The sequence below is a fragment of the Eschrichtius robustus genome, chromosome 2 (genome assembly GCF_028021215.1).
Source record: "Eschrichtius robustus isolate mEscRob2 chromosome 2, mEscRob2.pri, whole genome shotgun sequence".
NCBI lineage: Eukaryota > Metazoa > Chordata > Mammalia > Artiodactyla > Eschrichtiidae > Eschrichtius > Eschrichtius robustus.
Window position 1 is genome coordinate 137,739,747 of NC_090825.1, and position 16,090 is coordinate 137,755,836.

Genomic DNA, 16,090 nt, shown 5'->3' on the forward strand with positions numbered 1-16,090 from the left:
AAGCCCGTGTGCCTAGAGCCCTGCTCCACAACAAGAGAAGCCAGGACAATGAGAAGCCCGTGCACGGCAACGAAGAGTAGCCCCCGCTCGCCTCAACTAGAGAAAGCCCATGCGCAGCAACAAAGACCCAACACAGCCAAATATAAAAACAAACAAATAAATAAATTTATTTTAAAAAAATACATTACATTTGTTGTGTCTGAATAGAGTAGGCGACTAAACAAGGATATTATAAAATGATCTTCAAATCTCCCTTCCTTGAAGATTTATTTCTAAAATAATTTCCCAATGACACTTCCCTTTCAAAACTCAGAAGAAACAAGCCCAATTCTAAATGTGATCTTCAATTATATATTCCTTATTATTTCATTCACCTGTCTTAAGTTTTATTCATGTAAGCTGACTGCATTGCAGCACAAAGTCAACGAACACTTGTAGAATCAAAAACGCATGAGTGGTATGGACTGGCCATTTAGATTTTTTTCTTCCCTTAGCCAAGATCTGACCCTATCTGAAATGTCTCCTCTGGTAGAAATCCACGGAAAATGACTAGGGAGCTCACCAAAGTTCAGCCCTTATTCACCAGAAGCACTGCACAGAGGCACCCCATCTTTTCTTTTCAGCACCTGCTACCTAGTCCAGGGGAAAGTGCTAAAGGGACAATTCCCAGAGCCTCAGGTCATTTCAGTAAGCGCTCCCAGGAACACAGTACCCATCTCCTCTCTGCTACAAACACCCATTCACAAAATCTGAGGAGAGAACTACAGTCGTCCCTGATTCCTTGGAAATTTAGTTAGACTGATGTTGAAACACACCCTCCTTCCCTCAGTGTATAATTATTCGTGGGTGAAGAGCCACCAGGGAGGGTAACAGAAGAGGAAAGAGGGAAAAAAAAGTAGAAGCGGGTTTTGACCTGACTTCTAAACGGCTTTCTGTTAATCTCTCGTCCCCCTCTCTCATTTTCCTAATCCCGAGGATGATGGAGTTATAGGCAAGGGAATGATTCCGGAAATGCAGATATGACTCTCAAACCTAGAAATGATCTGGGCGATTTATTTAAAGTTAAACCCTCCTCGTCCTAGGAACCCAGCACAAGTCATATTTAAAGGAGGCCGTGTTTTCTGCATCATGACATAAACAAACAAACAGTTGCCTCCAAAGATGAAAAACCCGGTTCCGGAGCGCGTTCTTGCTGTCCTCTAAACTGCAGACTGAGGGCCGGTGGAGAGCGCTCACAACCTGTGAAAGTGCCGAAGACTCTCTCAACCCGGTGGCCAACTCCCCACCGGCCAGAACTCTTCCCTACCAGCCCTCATCATTCGTGACTCTGCAAGACGCAGGGACTCAGACGTGTGTGGGAGTGCGTGTGAGGGAGACAGGCGACTGGAGAGTGCGCTTTCCACATGTGGAACCCTGCATCTCCCTGTTTCATAGCTTGCGCCCGTTCATATGCGTGCAGTGGTTAAATATTTGATCAAAGGTGGAATAGTTACACTCATCAGTTGTATTTTTAATAGGCACGCCTTAAAATAGAGGGTTCATCAACTGAAAGCGTGAAAAGATTCTGAGTATCGTCCCTGTGTCTCTAACCCTTTTCTACTCTTCCCTCCCCCATGTCTACTGCCCCCCCCCCCAAAAAGGAACGCTTGCAGCAGATTGTAGAAGGATTTGAGTCTGCAGCTAGAGAGAAGGGGATTAGGGCCAGAGCGGTGCAAGTTAAATTGTGCTGCCTATAAAAAATGGGCGGATTGGTCTCCAGATCCAGAGGCTGGTACCACCTTCCTTTCTAAAATAAAATCTCTCTGGCATGAAGTCACCGCCTATTTCACATCCGGTTTGCCCTGGGACGTATTACTACTGTCTTGGTAAAGAAAAATCTTTTGTTGTATAGCTGCAGATTGGATACTGGGAAGCAAATTTGGGTGTGAAATCTTCAGCAAAGGAGCACGCAGAGTCCATGATGGCTCTGACCGCTCAGAGCGAGTGAGCGAGCGGCAGAGCGAGGACGCCCCTGCGCTGCCGGCGCGCCGGGACTCGCGGACTCGCGCTGGCTCCCAGCTCTCCACGATTTTCTCTCGCAGACTTTTCTCGGGTCTTGAGCGATCCTCTGCCCAGAGGGGGCCCGAGGTAAGTGCGGCATCGGACCGCCACACACAAGCTTTGAACGTGCCTTTTCCTTGCTGGAGGGACAGGAATGCAATAGAAAAAAAGAGAAGGAGGGAACAGGACAAGAGCCTGATCCCACAGCAGGTAGAAAGAACAAATGTTTTTCTTTCAGGGTGAAAACCGCAGCGATCTAGGAGCGTTATTATTATTATTATTATTATTATTATTATTATTTTCTCCGTCTCTCTTCTTTCCCTCTTTCTTAGGCAGATTTGAATGTATTCCGCGGGGTGGATGGTGACATGTTGTTTTGGTCTTTTTTTGTTTTTTTTGTTTTTTTGCAAGAGGGAGCTGGGGTGAGGTGGGGAGGGGCGTTGGGTGCATCGTCTAAAGTTAAGACGCTGGGATAGAAAACCTATCTCAATGTTCCATCGTGGGGAAGGCACTCTCTCTTTCTGGCTGCAAAAATGCTTCTTTTCTCCTTTCCAGTGGACGCTGCTGTAATGCCGTCTGGTGTAGGGGTCTCTCTCATTCCGAACACGAAAAACTCAAGTTATCATTTGCTGTGGGTGGCATAGATATGGGTGTTCGGAGTGTGTGTTTGATGGGGCGAGGTTGAAGGTGGAAAGGGGTAAGGAGACAGCTTAGCGTTTCTTTTAAACTATTAGGTTTGCATTTGCAAGAAACTTTCTTACTCAACAACTCAAGTGCCATGATAGGCTTGTTTTTCTCTTTTTAAAATGTCAGAGGAGGACAAAAAGCTGTGGTATCTTGCTTTGGGGTTTTGTTTTGTTTCATTTACCCCTTTGGGAATTACCCTTTTTTATAAAGACCAACAAATATTAAAAGGGTACGAGAAGTTGTCTTTCCTTCATAACGGATGTTGAAGGTTAATAAAAGGGTGAATTATAATTATGCAATTTAGGTGCAATATTTTAACGTAAGGATATTTACCCAATATTTCTTGTCGTATTCAACTCATCTATGTCAAAAGCAGTCACTAAATTAGGGAAAAACTATGAAGCTCACAGTTCTTACCTCTAGGTCTAGACCATTTCACTCTAAACACTTTATGTTTCATTGCTTACATGCCTGTTTGGAATGGTTTTTACTGATATAAATGATCCTGGAGAGTGCGGAAAGCATTTGTGTAGATGTATTTAAAGGCATACCACATTAAACTATAGAGTGCCTAATGAAAAATATGCTTTAAAAGACTTGCAATCCATTAATCACTGACCCAACTAAGGAGTACAGATTCAGGGAAGTGCTAACAAATTTTACCTTGAACATTTCTCATATTATGACTGGAATCAGTTATAGCACATTCAAATAGTGTTACCATGTCTGCTCTTTCACCAGGTAGTGCTCTGATTTTTAAGAAGTAATTACACAAATAGATTATAATTTTAAAAATTCTCTACGCTTTCCATGCTCCTCCATTCCTCCAACATCCCACTACCAAGTCTAAATTCAACAGAGGGTGATTGATTGCACTTTACCTAAGAGGGAAAAAAGATTCCCTTTTTCATGCAAAGCAAAGCACTCCAGCTTCCATCTGTTTGAGATAAAACATTTTCTAGCAGCAACCTGGCAGAACTGAGAGGGCCTAAAAGACATGTGTGGGCATGCTTGTGTGCATTTATGTGAGTGTGGTTTGTATGTGAGAGATCAGCACATGGCTTGACTATAAAGTGTGTCCTTTAGCCTCACAGAAGCATTAGCGAGCATATTTAACAAGGCAATCACAGGCAGAGAATTACAAGCATGATTTCGGCATTCAACTGAGTGTTTCCTATGATTTTATTTTTTTTAAAAAAAGATAAATAGCAGTTGCTTCTGAAATCAAGGTGCATCCAGAATCCAAAGATGAATTCAGTCATCAAAGCATATTAACCTACCCCATCACAGCCTCCAAACATGCTCTCCCTGTTGTAGACACCAGCTGAAAATTTTCAGTGCACAGTTCAGTTGTGGGAACTCAAATCAGAAAGGTCAAATTTTTCAGATGATAACAAGAAGAGAGTAATTCAAACTATATTGTAAATATAAAACCTAGAGAAAGAACAACTCACAGTTCTTATGTTGAGCAATATTGTCACCTGAGAGAATTTCAACTTGTATTCTTTTACAGGAGAAATTTAGACACTGATATTTCTGAATGGAGAAATGGAAGTGAAAGTGGAGAATGGATGGTCCAGGTTTCCATTGCTTCCAGTGAGGTGTCATATCCCAGTGAGGTCATTTCCTGACTTCAAAGCGTTTATCTGAACTGCCTCAGTCAGCCCTAGTGGTTATAACCTGATGTTTCTTGCAAGAGACATTGATCTCTACTTGTTCTACTTTTCAGCTGCACAAGCCCGCAATGAAGAAAAGTCCGGGTCTCTCTGACTACATTTGGGGCTGGACCCTCCTTCTGAGCACATTGACTGGAAGAAGGTGGGGACCTTTATTTTAAATCTGCATGAGAATTTCTGTAACTTTTCATTTATTCTTTCAGGGGGAAGAAAATTGTCCTTGGATGAATTCATGACTAAGGGAATTCAAAAAACTTAACTGCAATAAAATTCCAGCTCATAAAGAAGAACAATATGAAAAAATAATCAACTTATTTGCATGTTGGTTAGAATACACTTAACACGCTTTTGTTAAGGAACATATTAATTCAACATTTAATTCTTAAATTGAACTTTTCACTGCTCAGTTGTAACTGAACAAAACATGTGGTTTCCTAATTTACAGAAAAAGTTACCCCAATTAATGTCAGCATACTATGTGAGTTGATTTTCCAACAAGAAAAGTTCTAACCAGTTGCAAAGATCATAGAGTAACTTCTAACTATGTAGAAGTGGAAAGGTTAGAATAATATTTGTAATTTGAAAGTCATAAGTTTTTATAAATGCATGTGCATTATGTTTTGAAACTGTTATTTATATAACCAATAGAAGTAGAATATACTAGACACATATTTAAGAACGTTAGATAAAACTGGACTTCTCTATTTAAGTTTAACTACTGTGGAGACAAGTTATGAGAAAAAATGTAATAATATGATTAACCATATTCAAAATATTTGCTAATGATCCCATCAAATGTATAGACATATTATACTAGCAAAGATATAAATAACCAAATATTTCAGATTCTCCTTTATCTGCTTTTATATTTTTTTGTGTAGTCCACTCCTGTGGCCCCAAAGAAAGTCTTAGACATATTACAAAAATCTAAGATTCTCCATAATGTAATGAAAAGTGAACCCTTATGAGTTAAGGCAGAGAGATGGAATAGTCTGGAAAGATAAGGACTAAGGAGGATTTTTTAAATTGAGAAGTTGTCTATTTTTATTGTTTGTTATTGTGTATGACCTTTTAAAGCATATGTGTATTGGTAAATAATGACCGCCAGATGAACAGAAAATGCATTACTGACAGATACTCTTAATCTGAGGAGTTAAATGTTCTTCACCGCTCTTGAAAAATTATATGAAGTGTTGCTATTGTAATGACCTGTAGATGGAGTTAGTGCACAATGTTTTATTATATAGTGGTTCATATGGAATCAAAATCACGTACTGTAACTGACATTTCTCTACAAATTATATATTCAGTTTAGGAAACATTACATTGGCATGAGTGTTTAATAGCAAATAAATAATCTTGATCTTTATCCTAGGGTCATTGTCTGACAATTACATAGTAAATTAGAATTAAAGATGAAGCATAACCTGATTAAGAAAAGCACATAAAAGAAAGATTATCATTCCAATTGGCAGAGCAGAACTGGTTCTCTGGGAGGGAGGGAAAAGTCTCTTTTGGCATTTGTATTCCAACGCAAACAATTGGTGAGTACAACATCTATAAATAAAACCAGGGGGGAAAAAGGCATTTCCTGAATTTGACATAAGCTATGAAAACAAAGAGAATGCAGGTAAAGGTAGTAGATCACCCCATATTTTGGGAATCATATTAACAATCTAGTTTGCTCTGTCATGTCACCCCACCTCATCTTTTTCTCCCTTCTTATTTTAGTGATTCTTCCCTAGACTACTTGGTCAGGCTCTCTTCACAACTCAAAGTGTGTTAGCATTTCTTTTCCACCTTTATCAAGATGACCTTCCAGTATCCTTGAAAGATGCATGCATGGCAGTAGGTTTTGTGACAAGGTGTTTTTATAAATAATTGTATTCAGAAAACTATTTTTGCTTTGCTGCTATCATCTGCTAGCAAGACATCCCGGAAGACACAGTGCTCGTTGAAAATTTGATTTCAAAAACTAGTAAGATCTTTAATTCTGCCAAAGGAGAGTAAACCCTCAATCTGCACAGTATTAATGTTGAATTTAGGAGAATGGAGAACTGTTTCATAGAGGTACATTTCATATATTTCATATCATGAATAACTTTTAGTTATAATAGCTATTAAATTAAAATTTTATCAGAAAAGTTTTGCATTTTGCCAGTATAACATTATTACCCAAACAATAGTGTTTGTTTTTGAATTGATACTTTGATTATATTTCTTGCTTCTGTCAAATCAGTGAACCCTGGTTTCAAATGCTATTATCTTTCTTAGATTGATCAGTAATATAAACACACAAGAGAGATGCCAAAAGCATATTAAATTGAAAGTATGAAAGTGACACTTTTGTGTCAGTCTTTTAGTTTACACTCTATATTCTTTTTTTTTTTTGCACAAGGTCAGAGCTATCATTAAAATATATCAGTAAGTGTGATCCCTCCTAAGATAGAAGACTCTTCTCTCAAAGGATTTTGGAGCTGTCATTCTAATCATTACATAAATATGATTTAAGGAGCATAGATAATAATGTGATTGATGTAATAAATACGTAATATGTGAACTGCAGTCATTATGTGGTCAAAATTCAAAGACTAGTAATGATTGGTAAGGGATAAAAACTAGACTTTCACATAGAAAGACTTAAATAGGAACAATTACTCTGATACAGAAGAATGAAAATAAAGTTTTAGACTAAAAGTTAAAGAAAGCTGGATTCTAGTTCAAACTCTACAAATGGCTGTGTTTTCTTAAAACGCTAATCCTACATTAGTTTAGTAAAACCATAAATTAAGAATACTGGACCATATCTTTTCCAAGGTATCTTTTACTTCTAAGACCAGAAATGACAAAATTCAATTAATTAGAGGTTTGAATGGACAAATTCTAAAAATTGGTTCATAAACCTTAAGAAGAATGGAAATTACACACTGATGTGAACATGTAATTATCCTCAGAAACAAGTTTTAACTATTTTTCTCATCTAAATACCAGAAAGAACATCAAAAACACAAAACATAGATATATATGAAGTGGATAAAGGGACGGTTGTTGGTAGGTGAAATCTTAGGATTATGCTACGTGTTAAATTAAATGAAAACAAAGCTATTAAGTATTTTGGTAGCTCAGAAATACATTTTTTTTTTAATTTGGGAAGAAGTTTCCCAGATTTAGGTTTTTTACTAAAGTGCATTAATGTTCTTGCTTGCCCAGAGAAAACATTCATTACAACATTGTATACACGCTGAGAATTATAAATGTAAAGAGACAACTCATTTCCTGTAATTTTCCTTCCATAGTTAGAAATATTAGAATAAAGAGCATATCATCTATGAGAACAAATATGAGAAAATGGTAAGAATTAAACTATGACTTTTTTTTTACTTTACCAGAAGAAATTTTCAAATTAAGATTCAATAGAAAGGAAGTTGGAAAATTGTGGAAGGTTTTATTTGGAAAAAGGTTTTAGTAGAAATGTATAATTTAGATATTGCCTCCCTTTACTTTTTTTTTCAGCTATGGACAACCCTCATTACAAGATGAACTTAAAGACAACACCACTGTCTTCACTAGGATTTTGGACCGACTCCTAGATGGTTATGACAATCGCCTGAGACCAGGATTGGGAGGTGGGTAGCATTATTGTGTTTTTATTTTACAGAACAATATTAAACATTTACTGTTAAAGTATTGCTTCCCTCTACATGTTAAAGTAATAAGAATGGAAGCATGTAGTGTAATGACATCCTATTTTTAGTATATTGCTCAACATTAATCCAATTTTCCACGGTCATCCCATGCACATACCCATACGTAGTAGAAGCCAGATTCAAACTTCTCATAATGTCATGAAATAAATGTTACATTTACTTGACAATCAATCTTTTCCATGTATGATTTGATTTTACGAGGGAAAAAGGGGGGTAATATTATCTCTTCCAGCCCAAATACTGCATCTCTGTTTCATTAGGCATAGCTATGTTTGCATTGAATTCAAGTAGAATATCTCTGAATCTATTGCTCTAAACATTTATTTTGGAATATTACATATTGATCCACTATTTTGTGTTAGATTACCCCCACCTCTAGGATAAAAGGTGAATGAGATAGATGATAGTGTGTGTTTTTTTTTTTTGATTGTGAATTTAAAATTAAACCCTAATTTTCTATAGTTAAAATGTATTTTTTTTTTTTTTTGTATGTCAGTTCATTGGTTTTACTAATGAATTTCTACTCAGGGAGAAGTTAGCACTTAATAATACAGTATTTATAACAATAAGAGTAAATAGTGCAAGGCATTACACACTTGTTTAAATAATCCTTGAGTAAGATAATCAACCTATCTTATTTAGTTAAACAAAGACTAATGAAGCCAAAACAAAATATTGATCTCAGAGTAAAACAAGTGAAGCAAGGAAATAAATTATTGTTCAAAGTCACATAGGAAACCAAGGATAGAATCTATGACTCCCAACTATAACTTATGCTGCACTTTCTCCAGAGCATTTGTTGAAACTATTTAATAGCAATATTTAAATTACAATGAAATAACAATATTAAGAAATTTATCTCTTCTTCATCTAGACAGCAAAGTTATGCAAAGAATAAGAAGGTTAAGAATTCAATTTTTGATTTTAAAACAGAATGGTAACATGGATTTAGAGTCTTCCTGTTAATACTCTGGGCAGTGTAATGACACAGATATGGATCATAGGTCTGTTTTGAGGCTGCCAAATGTCATTAGTGTCTCAGAGGTTTAAGGGAAACTCCCTTATCGAAGACATGACTCAGATATATGTCAAAGGTCTTACCAGGTGTCCTTTCCTATCAATCTCAAGCATTCGTTCTAGGACACACTATACAAATTCCTCCAGGTTTGTATTCCACTTGGTTTCCTTTTACTAAGTTCTTTGAAAAAATATTAAGGAACAAAATGCATTGGTCACAAAATGGAGTGCATAAATGTGTATGTGATGTATTAATATAAGGTCTGTGTATATCTAAACCTCTGGAGTGGTTTCAGGAAAATTGTTCTTGGTTCATAAAATTTGAAGTAAATTACAGAGACTGCAGGTAGGGGAGGAACATACAAAAAGAAGAATTTCAGGACAGTGGTAATAACTTTTAAAAAGAAGACTTTTAAAGTACTAATGGGCATGCATCTGATTTCTTTACTTATTCTTCTTCCTTCTCCATGATATCAATCCTTAGAAAATCAGCAGAATTGTATAACACATCTAGAAAATCTTATCTTCATTCTAGTTTAGGAAATCCCATTTAATACTTTACCTTGTGAATGTGAGTACCCTCTCTAAGTTCTGTGCATAGTTTTCAGTTTGTTAAACAATTTTACACACACACACACACACACACACACACACACACACACACACCCCTTCTTTAATAATCAGCTGTTTGGTCGTATTGTTATTTGGAGTACAAACAACAAGCCCATGACTGCTCATTTACATTTAATTATGTGTAGTAACTCTTTAATAAATGTATATATTAACTCTTTAATCAAATATTGTGTAAGCAGGAAGCATTTCACCTACTCCTCATATGCATACCTACGTCTTGGAGAGCCACAGACCTTGAGGATGTATAATATAGACTAAGAATGGGTCGAAAAGCTAATTTTCTAGACTCAAGATAATGATGGATTTATTAACAGAAACAACTACATTAATTCAGGCTGCAGTTTTGGTGGAATCTACTTTATTACCTACTTAATCCCTCAAAATAACAAAAATAGATATTTAAAGAACAGAAATAGTAGTTGGCTAAATATAGACAGGATATATTCTTTTTAATTGAAATGGATATAATATGCTACAGCAATAGAGAATCCAAGGGCTCAGGAAAATCAAAGAGAATGGATATGCTTTAATTTTTGCTAAAGATGATTTTTCTGATATTTATGATTTCTGGAAACAGTGATTTTGAGATTATGATAGACATGAAAACAAATTAAAAAGTAGCCCAAATAGTTTCCTCTATTTCTATTTTATGTATCATCCTGGAGCATACTGCAATTAAATCTGATGGATTTGAGATTTATGAAAAAACTTTAATACTAACTAAATGTTTGTCATTTTTTTGGCATGCTTTTTCAGTCTTAAGGGATATAATGGCATGTGCTTATTACACATATAGCATGTGTTTACTACATATATCTCCAGAATCATTAACACGTTTAAATACATTTTGAGAATGTTTATCTGTCTTCAGAAAACATCTTAAATATTAAGCACAGATTTTAGATGTTTTATAAAACATAATCAGCTACAGAATAGAGAAAAATGTTAACACCATGATTTTTAGATGCTATAAATTGAAATTATCTAATATATATATTTCTGCAAAATTATTTAATTTTATTTCTTTATCATAGATTTCTGGTAAGCTAAGTATGACATGCATTCTAGTAGCTCTCCATTATAAAAATGGATTTTTTTACATGATCCATTTGCTTTCAGATGTAAAAACTATGTAGAGGCAATACGTGAAAGATTATCATTAGCTTATAAGGCGGTAAAAATTTCCTCTTAGAAGGTTCATGATCACAGCCGGGATAATCTTCTCTCGCAAGAGATAGGAGCCCACTCTCTTCTTTATTGTGATAAAAGTCTGGTTTTATAAAAATAACAACATTGTGCAGAAGGCAGGGATATTTTGTTCTGAATGTCTTGAGAAAATATAGAAATGTGATAAGCTAAGACTTGAGACTAATGTAAGAAACTCTTGTACATGCAGATTCATCATGACCTGTTTTTCAGAAACACACACAGCATCCAAAAGTGTAACATTATTCTTTGGAGATGTACACCCTGGATCCAATAACTAAGAAAACAGATATATAACATGGTTCATCCAGATGATAGGAATCAGTTGCAGATATTGTAACACTATTTAAAAAGGCTATCTTTTCAGGGTCAAGAGCAATCCTGAGAAAGTAGAAAGAAAAGGGCAACATAAAGAGAGATATCCTGGAAGACACTTATCTTTTTAAATGAGATAAAAGAACTAAAAAGGATAGACTGTGTGGAATTCTAATAATATACTCTATTCAGGGATGTAAACAGAAAAATATGTTGGCAAGTTCATATTTTAAGTATAAAATTAATGAAGAAACCTTTAAATAGACTTGAATTGAAATAGTCAGTACTCAGAAAATACAAATCGAAACTGTCAGTGATTGTTGGATTCATTCTCATTTAATATCTCTTTCTTTGAGGGCAAGATGTGGAGGGCTGGTTCTTCCTTGCAACCAGGGCCTGAAGAATTTGAAAAGCTCTTGCCTAAAGCATGGTCACTAGAGAAGAATAAAATGGTTGAGGGAGGGGAGGAGGTAAAATCCAGAAAAAAAAAAAAAAAAAAGTGGCAAGAGAAGAAAGAAAAGGTTACAGAAGAACGGAGAGCAAAAGAGGGTATTGAAAATAAGGAGAAAGAACAGAGAAAAGTGAGAGGGCTGGAGAAGGCGAAGGAGAGCAACTTAGAGAAAATGGAAAAGGCAGCTGTGGTAGGAGGATGGGTAGGCTCGGGTGTTCCTTGGTTAATCAAGATTCCTCTTTTCGTTTTAAATCAAGACCAAACCAACCACCTTCTGAGAAAATCCATTTCCTCAAGGTTTCTCCTTATTGACTGAATCTAATAAACGACAGAAGCCTGAATTTTCTCCAACTTCCTAAAAAATTAAATGATGCTCCTCCTGAATTGCACCTATCTGGGTAAAATTTCAGCCACCATCATTTTGGCTTTCCCTGCACTCTGGGAGAGGGAGTAAGAAAAATCCAGAAACATAGATCCAAAACTACATTCTGAAGAAAGATTTCAGATTTTTAAGAAGTAATGCCCTTCCAGTGACATCTTTCCCTTCCGTTCTGCCACATCATATATACAGGCTACATCTCTCTTTCTTTTGAAAGAGTGCACGTGTGTACTCATCATGTGACAAACCCAGATGGATGGGGGGAGAAGTAAATAAGTAAACAGGTAGGTAGGAATGTAGGTAGAGAATGGGCTTTATTCCTACTAGATGCTTAACACATTTAGTTAAGATTTTCTTCTTTCTCCTAGAACTGTTATAGAATTGGGGGGAATTTTTTTGTTTGTTTTAGATTTTACTTAATTGAAGCTATCAGTTAGGTGAGTATTTGTGACTGGAATGTAGCTGGGATTTTTCTCTCAAGGTATTTTAGCAAGACATACTATTTAACAAACAATCTGTGCTTCAAAGCAGACTTACTCCTTATCTTCTTAATTTTCCCAATTTTTGATTTTTTATGCCTGTATGAGACCTTTTAGACTTCATTTAGCCCAATTATTGCCAGAAATCTTAGCTTTAAGATATAAGCATCTCCAACAAGGCAAGGAGACTAGGTTGGATATGAGTGCTACTGGCAAGGCGGTACGGGCTCCTTGGGGAATTAGCTTGGGATACTGGGTTATGTTTCTTTACGTCAAAATAAGTAAAGGTGGGAAACTAAGAGTGTTCTGGAGAAAAAAAATCAGATTAACTTGTGAAATTTTGTGCAACTCTAAACTTTAGGTGACTAGACTTTGTTCTATCTCAAGATGATATCTGATATTCATGTGATCTTTTATTATGTTTTTGTATCCTGTGTGATGTTGAGATCAGAGGCAACCATTTTATTCATGTTCACCTAACTTAAAACACACATTTTGTATTTATATTAAAAAGCCAGAATTTCTAAAATTTACAGGGCAAGATATCTGTGTCACAATGTGTTCGCCTTCAGTAAAATAAAAAGATTCTAAATTCCTGACAATACCCCCACCCAAATTTTAAAAGGTTAGATTTATCCAATATTTTTTTATTGTCGTTGTTACATTTTCTTTACCAGATAATGGCTTTTCGTATCAGCTTTTGAAATTCTACTCTGGAACTCTTCTTTTTGAATTTTCTATAGGTGTATCTGGTGCTTTTAATGCAAGGTGTGGAGCAGATGCTCAGACTTTGGCATAATGCAATCTATTTCCACTGAAATACTATATCTAGACATTCTATAATTCAGTTGAATTTTAGAGAAAAAGCAGTTACCAAAAACCCAAGAGGAATTGTTAAAATGAACAGAGAACACCTTTTAACCTTTACTGGCTGAGAAATCCAGTCAGCTCATGAAGCCAGCTCATCTAATGAATCCAACTGAGATGCCCAGAGGAATGTTCTAGCATATTTAGAAACTTTCTGCTTCCATCTTTTCCTATTGTATATAAATCATCTTGCCAAGCATTTCCTAAGATAAAATGTAGCCACTGAGATTTTGCTGAAGTTATAAAGGCCAAATTATTAGTAAACAGCTGCAGTTTATATTTTGTGCAGTTACTTTTGGACTTTTTATATAGTTTCCATTTCCTATCTTGATTCTAGAACCAATGTGAAATATTAAAAAATATACATATATATTTTTTCTGTATATGATTTTTTTTTGCAGCCTGAACTTGAGTTTTTATTTGAAAAATAGTGTTTGTAGTGTTTCTGAGGTAAGAATCTCATATTTGAAAAAGAGTGTTTGTAGTGTTTCTGAGGTAAGAATCTCATTGTTAATAATCATGGACTCTGCCATTTTGAAAAACTTAAAACCAAGTCCTAAGTGGATGCCATATCCCTCCATAATATATATATAATATATAATGATATTATATTATTATTCTCATATAATTAAAATTCGATAATAGGAACAGAAAGTAGGATACCTCAAAGCTACTGCAGGTTAGGCAATTTTGATCAAGACTTCTACAGACCAAAAGAAACCTATTCCTCCAACACAGCAATCACATTCTTCTCTACAGCTTTGCTCTCTCCCAATAGAAAATGCCATGATATAAGGAGGGAAGGAGGCAAATTCTCAATCGAGATGAAATAAATGTCTCCTGTAATAAACTTCACCTTTTTTTCCCTGGGAGATTCTTGTATCCTCTGAGTTCTTGGAATCTGAAAACACAAAGGACCAGGAATTGGTTAGACACCTCGAAATGTGATTTTCTACCCCATATCCAGGTTTAGTAGCTGAATATCACCAACATTAAGTTGCTCTACGTTATCAGGGAGGGGAAAATTGCCAACTATTCTAAAGAATTAAGGGAATGGAAATGAAGGACAAGGAGCAGAAAATGTTGCTCCAGGCAGACTGGCAGGGAGCTGAAACATTGTCCCATCCAGGAGTATAAACTGATGGTTATGTAGGGAGCTCAGGATATTTTCAATTTCCAAACAGGACCATTTCAAAGCAGGGTTTTAAGAAATACTTTATTATGATGACTAATGTTAGCCAATTCATTCTCCATATAGTGACTGCCTCTGTGAATTAACAGAAGCAAAGTAGCTTGAAGGAGGCAATAAACCTCCTTCATAAGTTATGAGTACACGGAACTGGGCCCAGTGAATATTATTCTAAGTTCCTCAATAGACAGCATTTCCAGTGAAAATAGGGCCAATGCCATATTAAATAAATTGTTGTAATAGGGATTCCTACGAAAACACCACCTACCATTCTTCACTATTGATTCCCTCTTCCATTATTTTTAAAATTACAGTCACTCTTAAAATCCACTCTTCACACATCAGCTGTCCTCTTAAACTGCAAGTAACATTCCTTCACTTCATTACCCAAAGACTTCTTATTGCATTAGAACAAAGGTCAGCTGCTTCTATAAGAAGCTCTTTAGGTGTGGCCCCTCTTTCCTCTAGAGTGTCATCTTGTACCGTGATCATCAGCATCACCAAGCTCCAGATGTACTGGACTTTCTGTTTCTTAAGTCAAGCGCATCTATTCTCACCTCAGATCTTTGCCTTATTCTTTCCTCTCCCTGAAATGTCCTTCCCTGTCTCTGTTCATCCTTGAATTTTTCTCACCTTTTAGGTTGCAGTTCAAATGGCATCTCTTCAAAGACACTCTTTCAGAACATTTATAATGATCTGACATTATCTAGTATAGTTTGTGCATATGTGTTCGTACACAACTACGTATGTAATTCTTCCTATCTATCTACCTACCTATCTATCTATGTTTCTAACCTATTTACCTAAAATATGTTTTACCTAAGATTGTGAGATATGCTACAGAAGAAAAGGAGCAATTGTACTTTTGCTCACCAATGTATCGATATTACTATTACCTAGAACAGTGCCTTCCTGGCACATAGAAAATGCTCAGTAAACATTTGTTGACTAAATTAATGTACCCAGTAAATACATCTCAAAGTGTTTTTGGCATTACAATCTTATTTGACCCTCACTCTAATGCAATGGAGTTGGCTTTGCAGGTATTATTTCTTCATTGAAGAAGTGATGAAACAGTCTCAGGGACATTAAAGGATTGTACCTAAAGTCACACAGCTTGTTCTCTAGGAAAATCAGAGTTAAAATCCAAGTGTTTTGACTCTTAATCCAATGTGCTTATTACTCACTATACTGCACTGCTTTTCTCATTTCTGCCTCAAGCACTAATCATCTTTTTGAATTATCACTTCAAAACATCTGTTACTTCAATACTTATCAGCAGGATATCAACATTGTAGGAAATCCCCAGTAAAAACAGATTTACTGCTGTCTAGCTGTTATAGAGGGATATAATATAGTGTGTATATATATGTATACATATATGTGTGTTTGTGTACATATATGTGTGTGTGCTCATATATGTTATATAAATTATATACATATG

At 35.8% G+C, this 16,090-nt stretch overlaps 1 protein-coding gene across 1 annotated transcript in view; it reads left to right on the forward strand.

Moving 5' to 3' along the window:
* The first annotated feature begins 4,471 nt into the window (after window positions 1-4,471).
* GABRA1 (gamma-aminobutyric acid type A receptor subunit alpha1) overlaps window positions 4,472-16,090 on the forward strand; it is a 53,974-nt gene continuing 42,355 nt past the window's right edge. Inside the window, exons 1-2 of the mRNA XM_068534585.1 lie at window positions 4,472-4,545; window positions 7,917-8,029. Of these exons, the coding sequence (XP_068390686.1) occupies window positions 4,472-4,545; window positions 7,917-8,029 (187 nt within the window). The remainder of the gene's footprint in view (window positions 4,546-7,916; window positions 8,030-16,090) is intronic.